A 15,789-nucleotide genomic window follows, 5' to 3' on the forward strand; every position below is an offset into this window, starting at 1 on the left:
GCTCATTAGGGTGGGGAAGCACTTGCCACGCAGTCCAACTCCATGGAGAATTTCTGCTCCAAGGAATCATAACCACCTGTTCAAGGCACTGACTTTATTAATAATAAAAAAATATCAGTTTTCCATATGAAGGAACTCTTCATTTATTTAAAACAATCCAAGAGAAAATGTTAAGCGTTCCTTTGTTTCTTGAAGTTACCTGACCAGATGAAAGATGAGGCGTTCCAGTGTATTGAGATGAGTTCGGGAGAGCTGGTCAATGACAGAGTATACACCACGGATTGTCTCTTTCCTCTCCTGAAGGCCTGAAAACAGTAAGAGCAGCAATTAAGACTAAATATCTTCTCTTATACACTACATCTTCCTTCTGGACATTCACTGGGTACAGCTGACTTTTAAGAGTTTTAGCCATACCTGTATAGCAGAAGAAAACTCACTAGTTACCACTAATCTCCCTCTGCTTGAGTTCTATACTCACTAAGCAGTCTCCTAGGTTTTAATTTAGATCCCAGTAATTCTTGATTACAGCAAGGGACAAGAGATAGCCCAGTTTTTCATTTTGTGGCAAACCAATTCCCCATGAAAATTAATCAATTGCTATACAAGTTATCTATTGTCATTTAGTCATTAAGTTGTGTCCAACTCTTTGCAATCCCATGGACTGTACCATGCCAGCCTTCCCTGTCATTCACTATCTCCTAAAGTTTATTCAAACTCATGTCCATTGAGTTGGTAGTGCTATCCAACCATCTCATCCTCTGCCGCCCCCTTCTCCTTTCAACCTAAGCTATAAATAAGTCTTAAGGGAATTTCAGGAGCCGTGGCTTGGGGCCTAAATGAATACTTCGATAGGCCTTCATCAAAATCCTACATATCTGTAGCACTGAAAAATTAAACTAACATGTTAGGTGTGGCACAGAATAGATAGCCAACATTACACTGAATTCTTGCTTAGATTCACAATTTAATTTGTTTATAATCCTAGTCTTTCAACCTCTTTGTGAGAAGCAACTAAGTGACTTGCTCAGAAAGTTTTTAGGACATTGACATTTTAATGAGTCTCTAAGAAAGGCAACATTTGAATAGGTGAGACTTCAGTGGCAGTTTTATATCGACTGTATTGCTTTTGAATCTATATGAACTTAAGCCAACTGAGAGAATGGCTAAACAATCTAATATGAAGATAGCATTTCTTTCCCAAGTGTAGCCCTTCCCTGAACCCAGGAAACCTGTGCTTACCCATAGCTCGAAGAAATTCCTCATAGAGTTCAAAGGTCATGAGTGGATTGGGTAAATCACGAAGCCATTGTTTGAATACACTCGCAATGACATGTATGTTATAGTCATCGAGGTTTACATTCTCAGCATCTATTCAGAGATGAAGAGTTAGATAAGAAAGCAAAAATATGCAGAGGGTCAAATAATACACTTTAGAAACTACCATGACCAAAAGATGCCTTTATCAATATCTTCTGCAATCCAATTCATGCTTCAGAACAGTGTTCCTCTTGCGGTAAAGGTACAGTTTTTGTCTGTTTTTTGAACTGTTGTGGACTGATGGATGTGTAAAATAAAAGGTCACATGTTTTCATGTCAAAGCACTACTAAACTGCTATCAAAGTTTCTAAATGCTTGCTCTCAATTTCTCTACTTCTCTTGCTGTAGCCTGGCCTGGGAACCACACTTTTAGTAGTGATGCTTTAGACGACCAATAGAAGAAAGGCCTAAGAGACATCTTCTACAAGTCAGACTGATTTTAAGTGATTCTTAGAGATAAAAGGACAGTGATAACTGAGCTCATGAAATGTGAAGAAAATCTTTACTATGCTTCACTTAAAAACCCTCTAGGGTTATACATGAGATGACTGGGGTGACATAGGATGAATGGTGCCTATGGGTAGACTTTTGGTTATACAGAGACAACTGTTGCACCTATATGTGATTCAAAAAGATCTATTCCTGGGAATTCTCTGGCGGTCCAGTGGTTAGGACTCCATGCTTTCTGCCGAGGGCCCAGGTTCAATCCCTGCTCGGGAATTAAGATCCCACAAGCTGTGCAGTGCAGCCAAAAAAAGAAAACTATCCCTTTTCAATAATGGTAAAGAGCAGAAGTTGAACATAAAGCCAAAGTCAAAGCTCTGCGTACATTCCAGAACTGAGGCTACAGCTCTACACAGATACATATTCAAATCACTAATTATCAATTTAAATAACTATGTCATCAATGTAGGAAGGCAAGAATATACACCAGAAAGAACATCATCTGGAGTCAGAGAAAACAGAGACTAAGAGGCAACAGTTTAGATTATGGGTTAAATGCCAGCTTTGTCACTTATTGGTGGTAAGTCCTTGGGCAAGATCCTCAATAAGCCTCAGTTTCTTCATCTGTAAACAGGCATAATAATCACTGTCTGTGAACATCAGTACAAAGATTTGTTGTGAAGATTAACAGAAAAACATCAGCACATTGCCCTGCATCTTATCAATAATAGCTCATTATTTTATTTTCCTGAACCTAAGTTTTCTTCTTTGTAAATTAATGATACGAACTTACCAGACTACTAAAAAGATTAAGCGCGATCTGAAATATCTAATAATGGCTTGTACAAACGATATTCAATGTATGTTTGATGAATGGACCATATAACATAAAAGAAAGCTACAAATGATTTAAAAAAAAAGCACCACAGCAAAGACTGCATTCTTCTGGCTTCAAGCAAAGGATCAACATGTAATAAAAACTAACAGCATAAGATGACCTACTTAAATAAGAGTATTTGGTCTTGATTTAGAGGGCACTATCTTACCTGTATCTAGACCTTGTCGAAGCTCCTTGATTTTATTAGTTGAACCAGACTTCCGGTAAATACCTTCTGTGTACAGTCCATGCATTTCAATGTAGTTTATGAGCTTTTCCACCACCAGAGGAACAGTTCGGTCTTCACTGGTCAAACGGGACAATTCAACCCCAAACTGTCGAGAGGACAGCTCTGGATCATACTACATGGAAGATAATTTTTGATTCCAAATACATTCAAACACCTTTAAACATATTTATCCAATTCTTGAAAAAGTAACAATTTTTTCTTTTCCTCAAGTTTTAAAAGCACAGTTATGAGAGTTGGGAGGAAAAGGAATTCGAAGAGTTGGGAGGAAAGGGAAGTTCGTTTCAATCCTCTTCCACTTGGAATCTCCCCCCACCTCACCGCATTCCCCCCTCACACCCCCCACCCACCAAATAATGGGGAAGAATGCAGGCAGTGGCTATAGGTTACTGCTTTCCTTTCCTTAAAAAAATCTTTTCATGTAAAGATGGGCTGTGGGCAAAGGAGAAAGGGGAGAGACTTTGCATACTAAACATTTACCATGTACCACTAGAAAATCTATTGATTTGATATGAATTAGAGTTGTCACTAATTTCTGAAGCATAAGGATGCTCTGGTGTTTATGTAAACTTTAGAAGTCAGTTTATGTAAACTGACTACTGATGTCACAGCTAAAGGCAGAGGCACACAGACTGGCCCAAGATCAGTGACCTCTTTTATTTAATTCAATTGTCTATTCTGATATTGTATTTCACTATTATTTTATGTGATTGGGAAAAAATGGCTTCTCCTTAAGATTATTTGAGGTACTTCAAATAAAAGAAGAATGACAGCTATTATCTCTGAGACTGAAAACGTTTTATGTAAATCTCCTTTTTGTCCTTTCCTTCTCCCTCCCCATGCTCCTTGCCTAGCCCAACACTGTATACCCCAGTCTCTCCTTCAACCTGCACGCAGTCAGTGCTGAGTTCTTTTAGTCAATCAGTACACTCTTTCTTTTCATACAACTCCAATTTTTCTTTGACACTGTGAGATTGCAAAATAATCTGCTTTTCTGTTAGCTTCTTAGCCTCTTGACCTGTGCAGCTTACAAATTCAGAAAACACCTTAAAGGGAAAACCTCTGAGTTTTAGGCTCACTTCTCTGTATGTTTGGATCATGGTCCTTCAAGTCTTGTCAATCCCAAACTCCAACTTTTGTCTCTATAACTCTGTAAGATTTCTAAAAGCTTTTCTCACTTTTCTGACTTTTAAGTGTGGCCCTCTGCCCAGAATCTTGATTTCCTGTCCTAAAACAAAAACTGACAAATTCCCACTCAGAGGAAAACATCTCACACATATAGATTCACCAATTTGTAATTCTTTCCTCTGTAGGATCTAGGCCCCTAAATTCCAATTTTCCTGGGCAGACTTTTTTCAGTTGTTCTCAGCATGAGTATTAGTCTACCACAAGCTACTCCATCTTAGTCAGCAGATGTCTTACCTTCATTGTATATTTTAAGCCCTGAGTCAAATTTCTCTTTGTACTTTGCCATGATTTGTCAATTTGGAACAGATGAAAACTATATACATGGGCTGTAAACATGCACACATATTTTATTATAGTTCAGATCTGCATAGTATTGTTAAAATTGTATGTGACAAATAAGCAAATGTGATTACATGTCAATAAAAGCCTGAAATATTTCCAAAATGGTTGCTTTGTTGAAGCATAAAATTATCAAGAGTACATGTTCAGTATCGAATCCAAGTAGAAGTTTGTAAACATACCAACTATGCTGATGAATTTTAGTGTGTATGTTAAAATCTTTAACTGTAGCATACCACTTTCAAGAAAATTTATAGGAACACTTATGAGTGTTTACAGTAGAAAACCTTAGAACTTCCCTGGCAGTCCAGTGGTTAAAACTGAACCCTTCCAATGCAGGAGAGTGGGTTCAGTCCCTGGTCAGGGAACTAAGATCCCACATATCACATAACATGGCCAAAAAAATTTTTTTTTAAAAAGAAAAAAAAAAAGGCAGGAAACCTTTAAAAAGAGTGCTTTAATACATTGCCAGTTGTGAAATCAGGTTAGCAGCTCCCATGTAGTAAAGGTAAATACAGTTCTGGGAAAATCGATTCAGTTATATATACACACATACCTCTATATGTGTAAGCAGGATTATGATATAAAACTTATTTCTTACAGTAATTTGTGGCCAAAAAGTTTGAAAACCACTACTCTATAAGATCATCAAAGAGGCTTTGATTTCTTTCCACAAGGCACAAAAGACCTTTTTTGTCCTTTCCTTCTCCTGCACCATTCTCCAACAGACCTGTTATTTATTACTCATAGGTAATAACTTCTTACCTTTTTAGAACACTTGGCTGTGGTTTTCAGACAGCACTTCTTATGACAAGCATACTTGCACACTGAAAAACAAGTTAAAAATGTAACATTTTCAGAAGTCTATATATTAGTGGCAAAACTTAACAAGTTTACTGCTTTATTTTGAACATACATTTTTTTTCTTTAAATCTGAGACTCCTATAGCATCATATACTTTGTATTATAATAGAATAAAAAATGGTCTTAACTCATTCAATTCAGAAAAATGAAGCTGAAAAACATACCTAAAAATCCTAGCCACTGTCTGGGAAAAAGCTTTTTATTCTTTCAAGATTGCTTGCCCCTCCTCCTTGTCCCCACCATATCCCAGCAAAAAATTTATCTATCTTCCTGGTTTGACTCACAAACCAATGCTCATGTTCCCCTCTTATACTTGCTCTATGATCTGATAAAATGCAAGAAATACCTACTAAGAATCATTCCAGTGGATAAGAAAAGCATTAATATCAAAGACCTATACTAAAATAAAAACAAATCGGCTAACATATTAGGCTATAAGAAAGGCCTTATTTATTCTCTCAGAAGGTCTAAAACAGAGCTCTGAGGAACCGGAACATAAAGAACATCAGTAGTGATTGAGAAGATGAGATGAAAGGTTCAGAGCAGAAATCAGTTCTCAGACCAGGAGATAACAGGGTGGCTAGGCAGCAGTAAGGCACACTGAGAGGAGGTACTGAGAAGATACTTGGCCTGTGTTATTTTGGTATATCAGCTCTGGCTCTTGCAAATCAACACCTGAATATTCTTCTTGAGCTTCTAAAGCATGGTTTGAGGGATTTTCAAAGCCAAGATCAAGTAGGGGAGGCCATATAACTGTAGTGGTAAAATTACCAGCATAACCACACAAAAAGTTAATTCTATTAAGAAATCAAAGCAAGCCCATCCAAGTCATAAATGAAGAAGCAGATTCTTTCTATTTTTCAGTTTCAGATCACAGAGAAAATTATACAAAACCTACAGGAATCAGGCTAACATTAAAGTACATGGCAAACTACACCCTATTTAACTCTCACTATAGTATTTTTTTTTAAAGGAAAACTGAAATCATTGAACAAGTGAACATATCTAGCAATATCCAAGTGCTGATTTTGCTATGATGAACATGATTTTCATCCTCACTGTCATCCTGGACCCAGCCCTTTCATTTGATTCTGGCCCACTAGTAAACAAAGCTTCACAGAATTATTGAAAGCACCGAGCAGATGTATATGGAATGACAGGAATGAAAGGTAAAGATTCTCTGTAAGCCAGAACCAAGTGGACCCTCAAAAAAACCTCCACTCACATTCTAGGATTTAAAGGTTCTGATGAAAGGTTTATAGTAAAATAAAGTATCTTTTTAGTTATAATCTAAGGATTTGTTCAATAATTCACCTATCTACCTATATAGGTCCAACTACCCAGTAAATATTTACTAAAACTTATAATGTGCCAAAACTGTGCTAGGCCCTGGAGATACAGGAGAGACTTCTGTATGAGACAGTTTCTTGATCTTATACAGAACACATTCTAGTGGGACAGTGAAACAAGGAAATGAATACTTAGTATCATTTTGGGTGGTAAGCAGGTCTCCTGCATTGCAGAGGGATTCTTTACCATCGCAGCCACCAGGGAAGCCCCAAGTATAAAGACTAGAAAAGCTGAGGAAAGGGATGGAGAACTGGTGGACAGAGCAGCATTTTAGACAGAAGAGTAAAGAAAAAGCTCTCTAATATACTAGTGGAGACATGAATTAAATGAAGTAGTAAGTCATACTAACATCTAGGAGAAGAACATTTCAGACAGTGAGCTGCAAATACAGTGACCAAAGAACATCAAAATATCTTATTTGCTACAAAGAGCAGGTGAAAAGGAGTATAATGAGAGATGAGTTTAAAGAATTAGGGAGAGTGAATTATTCCTTAATGTTAAGCTCATGGAAAAGGAAATATCAAGTGGTTAAAAACATTCCTCAAAGATCTCTCATACTTACATTTGCAAACAGAGGCTCGGTCCATGATCCATATCAAAGAAGAACAGTATTCACAGTAGGTAGGGATGCTATACTGGGTGGCCTTAAAGATGTGGCCATTGTGCTCTTCTACCTGAATGGAAAATACAGCTATTTATGTCAAAGCCAACACAGTCAATGCTGCCCTAACATCTCAGGCAACAGGAGATCCTTCAATTCCTTGTTGTCTTCATTGCGCACTTATTCCAGGAGGAGAATTATGATCTTCTGAGAAATAAAATAAAGGTAAACTATATGGTCCCTGCTTTCAAAAAGCTAATAATCTAGTAGAGAAACAAGACCAACTTATACGAAAATCAGAAAACAATGCTATACACATATAAGAGCTGTCTTACACAACTCTGAATCAGCATGTTAAATTAAAAGCAGTGGTTTTAAAAATTTTAACCTCAAGAACCTTTCACACTTTTCTGTTTATTTATCACAAATTCCTCTTCAGGAAAGAGCCAGTACATGCTAGTATGAACGAGTTGATATATCCACTGAATAAATTCCTAGATGCAGAACTGCTGGGTCAAAGTTTTTTTGGTTTTGTTTTTAATATTTTTAAGGCTTTTAATATACCATCATTAAAGTACCTTCTCCAAGAAAGTTATGCAAATAAAACCCCCTATTTGCAGTATTGGAAAAATATCTATATGTTTATTTATCTTTCCAGGAAACTAATTTATTTTTAGTTTTGCTCATAGATGGACAAAGTAGAAAATCACTGTTGTTTATTTTAATTTGAATGCTCTTAAGTATAAATATTTATTTATATATTTATTAATATTTCCTTCTATTACCTACACTTATCACAGGCCCTGAAATATAACAGCTGTTGAATTAATGAATTGTCTCTTTTTAAAAACGTCATACGCTTTTACTCATTTCTATCTTCAGGTATTGTTCTCTCCCATATAGACATGAAAAAGACTACTCTTTTAAGGCTTAAAATGCATAAAAGGCCTAAACACTACCTGTTAATAACAGGCACCTTCCTACCATTCCTCCGCCTTGCCTACCCTTTCCTTCATATACAATCTCAAAAATTCTCAGTGGTAGGTGGCATTACTCCTGTCTTATATAATATATACTCCTATTATATACATGAGGACATTGAGTCTCAAAAGGATTAAGTTGTCTAAGGTTTCTCCATTGGAAAACCCTCCATTGGTGAATAAGAATAAGCCAGGCTAAAGGGTTTAGATACCCTACTTTCAGGATTCAGATCTTAAGAAGTAAGATCATGCTAAAACTAGAATCAGATCATGCTTCTAAAACACAAAGTGGAAAAGTGACAAGCAATGATCTAAAGAACCTCAAAATTTGGTTTACAAGTGATACGGAATGATTTATAATCCTGATTTATTAGTAAGTTTAAGGTTAACAAAAATTATTCTAGGATTAGAATTGCCACTGGCAGGGGTGTACCCAGGTTCTGTAGGTCCTAAAGCTTAACATTTTCAGGGGAAAGCGAAGAAGATAGGAGGAGGAAGGGAAACAACCAGAGAAGAAGGAAGAGAAGATGGTGGCAGCAAACGCAGCTGAAGCAGAGGGAATGGGGGAGGAGTGGGAGGAAATGAAGCTTAGAGAAGTCACGATCAAGAGGATGTCAAGTCTTACAGACAGTAAGAACTCTGGGTTTTATTCTGAGTAACACTGTAAGTTACTTGTGAGATCTGAGTAGAGGAGGAACATGACCTGATTTCTATTTTTAAATGGTCATTATGGCTATTATTTAAAAAACTGTAAGGGGAGAAGAATATAAGAAGGCAGACCAATCAGAACACAACACACAGTGTATTGGACTTCCCTGTTGCTCAGATGGTAAAGAATCTGCCTGCAATGTGGGAGACCTGGGTTCTATCCCCTGGAATGGAAAGATCCCCTGGAGAAGGGAATGGCAATCCATTTCAGTATTCTTGCCTGGAGAATTCCATGGACAGAAGAGCCTGGCAGGTTACAGTCCATGGGATTGCAAAGACTTGGACACAACTCAGCAACTAACATTTTCACTTTCGCAAAGTGTTATTAGACTATTGTAATAGCAGTAGAGGCAATGTGAAATGGTCAGATATTAGATATATTCTGAAGGCAGAGTACCTACCAGAGTTCTACCTTCTTTTCTAGCTCCCCTATAAACACGCAATACTCGAACCTGTTAAAGCTACTGGCTCAACATGCCAGGTTTTTCATTCACATGTCTTTGGACATACTCTTTCCCTTTGGCTAGACACGGCCTGTCTAAACTACTACTTGCGTGTTAAGAACCTGCAAAATTATCTTTTCTTCTGCAAAGTATTCCTTCATTCTCTTTGTATTTCAACAGCACTTTGTACTATTTCTATCATAATATTTATCACATCTGAAACTAGTAATTTTTTAAATGCCTGCCTTCACAAGCAGATTCTGCGCTCCTCTGGGGCTTAACACATCCTTCTAATTACAGAGATTATGGTAAAGTATGTAATAGAGATAATACAAAAGATAAGAACATGAACAATGATAAAATATACTCAAATGCCTTTGGGAATGTCTTTTGAATTAGAAGGACTTATCTTTGTAAATTCCTAAATAGTCCTCATATTCTTTACAACAGAGAGAGAGCTCCTAAAAAAGTGACTTCCCAGTCCCTACTTCTGCAAAAGGGTCATATTTGTTTGTAACTTTCATGAGTAAACATTTCTGTTTTCTGCCATTTTAGGAAGCCATCATTAATAATAAGTCAAGTCAAAGAATTCAAGACATATTTGTCATTCTAAATTTTTGTAAAGGCATAAACGATTACCCCCTAGACATCTGATAAACTTATTCCTTAAATATACCCAGAGAAATATTGTATGATACACTTCAGACTGCTATAGTTTAAAAATTACTTTATAACACAGGGCAAAAAAAGACAGATTACAACTTACTAAATCAGATTCTTTTTTCCTTCTTTTCTTTCTCTCTGTTTTTGGCACCTGGTGGGAAAGAAATACAGAAACTGTGATATAATAAAAACTAATATACTTTCTTACTTCTTTCCTAAAACCTAATTCAAGGAGAAATTTATGGGTCCTTACATGAAAGTCACGAGATGATACAATGAAATGACGAAAACCACTGTTTTCCAAAATGAAATTCATGTACTGATCTCTAGCAAAGCTGAGGGTATAATCTTACAGCAACAGCATTCTTAACATTATATTTTAATTCAGTGAAAAATGTATTAATTGAAGAAGGCTTAGATAATACAGTCTGATCAACTTGTAAGAGCGAATGGAGTTTGCTGGATCTGAAGTAGGGCAAAGCTGACATGTTCACTGCAGTGCTTTTCTCAAATACTAGATGTCTTAGACTCTTAAGAAGAATTCATAATTGAATTCTTTTAGAAATCAAAATATATTTTACCTTTGTGGGTATATATTCCAAAGTCTTGAATTCATTCATATATTCATCTAAAAACACTTTAAAAGTGTTAACCCAAACTCTGACTGGAGACTCACTCCAATCTCGCTGCTCAAGCCTCATGGTCTTTTCCAAAATCTGTTCAAATAGTGCGTAGAGGTCTTTATATCGTATGCTTTTCCCATCATCTACCTATTAAACAATAAGAAAAATAAGGTTTTAAGAAGAAATTCTTTATATAGAGAAGACTGATTAAATTTTCATTGGGTAGTATTTTGAATAAAAATTACGCTTTCTAATGGGCATGCCCATGAGGTCATGTGGTATTTGTAAACTCCCACTCTGCTTTGGAATGTTTGGAGAATAAAACCTGCTATATTTTAAAAAAATACCTAATAGTTTAAACAATGTAATAATTGGAGAAAGTCCTGGGAATTTGAAAGTTTAGTCGCTCAGTTGTGTCTGACTCTTTGTGACCCTATGGACTATAGCCTACCAGGCTTCTCAGTCCACGGGATTTTCCAGGCAAGAGTACCGGAGTGGGTTGCCACTTCCTTTTCCAGAGGATCTTCCTGACCCAGGAACTGAACCCAGGTCTCCCACATTGTAGGCTGACACTTTACCATCTGAGCCACCAGGTATGAAGGTTATTTGCATACCTCTTAATTACCTATCTCTCCAGAAATGAATCTTATTTAGATAATTCTGCCTTAAAAGTGAATACCTGAATTCTTGCCTAGTGAAACATTAAGTAAATTTTACTAACTTTACTTAGCTAACTTTACTTTTTCATTTTTCCAAGGAAGAATGACATGCCTAAAAAAAACACTATATTTCTTGCAATGGGATCTACATGGAATTCCTTTTAAATTTAAATGAGGTGTAGACTCTCCATGAGAAAGAAAAAATAGCATTTCAGTGACCAAAACATGTTATATATATTTAAAATTTATTTCTCTTTCACTTTCTCAGAATTAGAGGTTGACTCTCTTTGATCCAAGATTATAAAACCACTATCAAGCTCCAGTTTATAATGTTGGTCCTTCCTATGTGATTCAAACTGCACTGATCCCTAATCTAGAAAATATAGGTGTGAAGCAGGATAAGTAGTTGGCAGGATTGGAAAAATATGGCCAATATTGTCCCTATCCAAACCTAGTCATTTGCCATAGTCTAATTACTACTTTATTATGGTCATGAAATTACTGCTCTCTAAGACTGTCTGGTTTCTATTTGCAAAAGGCCAAAACCCCATATACTGAGTGGAAGATACACAGGAAAGTTTTCTCACTTTTCACATAAAATTATAGGTTGAACAAAGAAAAATAAATTAAATACAAATTATTTTTTATAGAATATGACAATTCAAGAAATACTAATATCCTATAGATCAAAAGTATTTAGTTACTATATACTTTAGCACCAGGAATAAATTTTCTAAAATATGAACACCACATGAAAGTATAAAAGTGAAAGTGAAGTCACTCAGTCATGTACAAGACTCTTTGTGACCCCATGGACTGTAGCCCACCAGGCTCCTCCATCCACGGGACTTTCTAGACAAGAATACTGGAGTGGGTTTGCCATTTCAAGGTAAAGTAAAAGTGAAAAAAACTCACACACAGAGATTATTAAACATAAACGTTCCTAATTCTATGGGATAAAAAAGTATAATAATTCCAACATAAATGAGAATTAGAAGCTGGAGCCAGAGCTAAAAGGATCACAGGAGGTCAAAAATAGAGCGCCACTGAGTGAAAAATAATCATGGCTAGAGTATTTGAATTTAATATCCTGCTGCTGCTGCTAAGTCGCTTCAGTCGTGTCCAACTCTGTGCGACCCCACAGACGGCAGCCCACCAGGCTCCCCCGTCCCTGGGATTCTCCAGGCAAGAACACTGGAGTGGGTTGCCATTTCCTTCTCTTCAATATCCTAAGAAGATGAAAATATACCCCCAAGAGGGGGAAAAAGGCTACTCAAGGAAATTAAAGGGTGTTATTAATCAGAGGTCAATCAGTATGCTTTTCCATATCTATCCCTAAAACTAAAGAAGACACTGGAGAAATCTCTAATTGAACATAGCCCTGCATTATTTTTATGGTGTTGTCAAATTTTTCATATGTTGAACTTCTGAATATCTCCTGACACAGTCCAACTTACCGCCAATGCAGACGAATAAAAGCTGAAGATATTCTGCCGAAATTCTTTCAGGGCTTTCTTGAATACAACATCCACTAGTGTGTCTTTCTTGCTGTCTTCATTATCTAGGTCATTCATCTGGGGACCACAGAAAGAGTTTTTGTACACAATCAACTAAATTGAAAAGAAATGAATGCCACACTGGACACATATTGTTTCTTCAACAATGACCATCCTGAAAGGGCAAATTATCATGGGACCCAGATAAAAACATGACTAGACAGCCAAAGTTTTATTACTATGAGATAATTTCCAAGGTCTCTTCTAATACTGTATAATTCAATCATTTTGCTACCAGAAAACAACTCAGAAAGTGTATAATGACAAACCTCACCTTAACATATGGAATGCAATGTGACAGTAACAGTAAAAGTGAAGTCAAAAGTACAGCCTAAAACCTTAAATTCCGTCTACCCAGTCTGACTCATGCATATTCTATGATTTGCACATTTCTGATAAAGAAACAGACCCTCTAACTTACTGAAGCATATGTACTTTAGGGGGCATATCCTGATATACAAACATTCCACAGTCAAAGCTGCTTAGGGGCCTGAATACCTTTTTCAGAAGAAATTCATCCATGCTTTTTAAATCACTGGCACTTGCTATAATCTGGACAGAGTCATTTTGCCAGTGCATAGACTCCAAAGCCACACTGCTGATCTTCACACTTCGCTTGCGCCTTGCCTTTGGAGAAGGCTCTTTGTTCTCTTTGAATTCCTTTCGGCAACTCCCAGGCAATTCTGGACTCAAAGGAGGTGTTGGGTGATTATGAGATAATTCTGTAAACCAAGATAGAGTATCCAAACAAAAATTTTTTTAGTAAAAATACTGAAACCTCCACACCTTCTTTTCAAGTTCCTTTACTAAGTCACTAAAGGAAATAAGTAAGTATCTGAAAAGTAATATTAATGTTTGGGGTCAGACAGGCAATAAATCCAGATTGTACGTTTGTACTGATATTTATTTAAGAATTATCATTTTCCAATGGGAAATGCTATCAGGTGTCCCAAAGAGATGAGGTCTGACACTGAAAACCTGGATGGAAGCGTTGTATACAACTGAAGCCTGGATTCCAAAGATCTCAGTCCCAAAGAAAAGAAGCATACACAGTCACACTAGGATGTTCAATGTTGACTGCTAACCCAGTCAGAGCTTTACTACATCTGTCTGAAAGAACAACCAGCTTATACAAACCCAATAAATCAGTGAAGCTTGATAATTGGTATTATTTCTTTACTAGGGTCTAAAGCCATAAATGTTTCAGTGACAATATCTGGTGTTAGCCTGGCAACCTCTATTTAGGGAGCAAGGTAACCCAATTGGTTCACTTCTGCTTAGGTCTCTTTACTATTTAGGATTTTCTTTCATATGCATACTTCCCTCAAAATTGTATTAATTTCTCAGACTGAACCAGTTTTGTATATAATATTGGAAAACACAACAAAATTTTTCTGCAATTGTTTATACCAGAGAAATTTGGTTCCATGTAGTCCACTGGAATCTAGAACTACATTGGATTTGCCAATGCCTACCTGGGGCTTGATGAGAATGTTGGTCCCATTTCACAAACCTGTTTTTCTCACACATATTTACCTTATCTTCTGGCCAATGGTATATCTTCATTCCATCTAAAAGCTTAATTCTGATAATAAAGGGAAACAAGTAGCCTTCTATATGCTAAATGCCACAATAGGCACGAAATGAGACAAACTAAATTTCAGATATGGCACCAGAATAAAAAATATGAAGACATAGAGAGGATACAAGTATATTCAAACTGGTGTCAACTGATATTAATTCCATTATATAAGCTAGATATACAAGTATTTAATTATTTCATTTAAAAAATAATATCTTTCTTTATACTGAAAGAAATAACGGTTACTAAAGAAACTATCTATAATCCTAGTTCAGCCTTAAAAACAAGGGCTACTTTAATAAATTTTTACTCAAAGATAAATAAAAAGGTACAATTTTAATTTTTATACATGTATCCTTATCAAGCAAAGACTCAAAGAATTTCCTATTTCCTTCTTGGAAATAAGCAGTAGAGAATATAACTGTGAAAAATGAAAAATTTAGAATGACTACTATAAAACAGATAAAACATAAGAAATGGATCCTTGTAGGAAGTCCAAATTTTCCAAACTAAACTTGTAGTATTCACGTGATTTACTACTGGTTTTACCCATATCAGTTTGCAAACTGATAGGAGCAGAGTCACAAGACAGAAAAACAGGATTCTAATTAAATTTCTATCAGTTTTCCCTCTGACACACAGGTGCTTCTGTTCTGGTTGATCCATGCCTCTGTGAAACTTGATCATCTTTCCTCCCTTTGTCTTATCTTATCCTCTGTCCCTTTATTTTTATCTTAGCCTAGATGTGACAAGTTTTATTTACTTATTTTAACTTGGTCTGTTTCATTTTTACTTAGAGGTAATAATTTTCTTCCTAGGGCCTATTTCTATTTTATTCAATACTGACATTTCACCCCCTCATTGGTATTTTACCCACTCATTATCACATAGCCACCTCTGATGTATATCCCCCCATTGAAGATAGCTGGCATCTTTACATAGTAATTAAAAATGCTCATACATACTTGAGCAAAGGGCTTAGAGAGAAAGGGCTAATCTTCAAATGTTGGAATTACTGGAATCCTTGGAGAGTCAGTGATTCTAGCATTTAGAGAAACCGTATCAACAGATGAACTAACTGTTGGGTACCTGTTATGTGCTATGATTGATGCCCCAAAATTAAAATAACAGCTACCATTTTAAAGTCCTAGCAACTGACATATAGTAGATCTTTTAGCACAACAGTTAGGATCACGGACTCTGGAGCCAGTTCGCCTGAATTCAGATCTCAGCTCTAACAACTGCTATACGTGTATAAGCAAATAACTTCTCTGTGCCTCAGCTTTCTCATTTGTAAAGTGGGAAAAATAATCATACCAACCTCAAAAAATGGCTGAGGATCGAGTTA

The 15,789-nt window shown here is 36.3% G+C and overlaps 1 protein-coding gene across 16 annotated transcripts in view; it reads right to left on the minus strand.

The window, feature by feature from the left end:
• The window catches only part of MYO9A (myosin IXA), a 242,739-nt gene that overhangs the window by 30,946 nt on the left and 196,004 nt on the right, over positions 1–15,789 (minus strand). For all 16 annotated transcript variants that reach the window (XM_069595547.1, XM_069595546.1, XM_069595551.1 and 13 more), the window contains 9 exons: positions 13,358–13,581; positions 12,761–12,877; positions 10,603–10,791; positions 10,125–10,172; positions 7,189–7,300; positions 5,178–5,239; positions 2,808–3,000; positions 1,240–1,368; positions 200–305 (listed from right to left, as the gene is read on the minus strand). In XM_069595547.1, coding sequence (XP_069451648.1) covers positions 200–305; positions 1,240–1,368; positions 2,808–3,000; positions 5,178–5,239; positions 7,189–7,300; positions 10,125–10,172; positions 10,603–10,791; positions 12,761–12,877; positions 13,358–13,581 — 1,180 coding nt within the window. The remainder of the gene's footprint in view (positions 1–199; positions 306–1,239; positions 1,369–2,807; positions 3,001–5,177; positions 5,240–7,188; positions 7,301–10,124; positions 10,173–10,602; positions 10,792–12,760; positions 12,878–13,357; positions 13,582–15,789) is intronic.

Source organism: Ovis canadensis, chromosome 7 (genome assembly GCF_042477335.2).
Source record: "Ovis canadensis isolate MfBH-ARS-UI-01 breed Bighorn chromosome 7, ARS-UI_OviCan_v2, whole genome shotgun sequence".
NCBI lineage: Eukaryota > Metazoa > Chordata > Mammalia > Artiodactyla > Bovidae > Ovis > Ovis canadensis.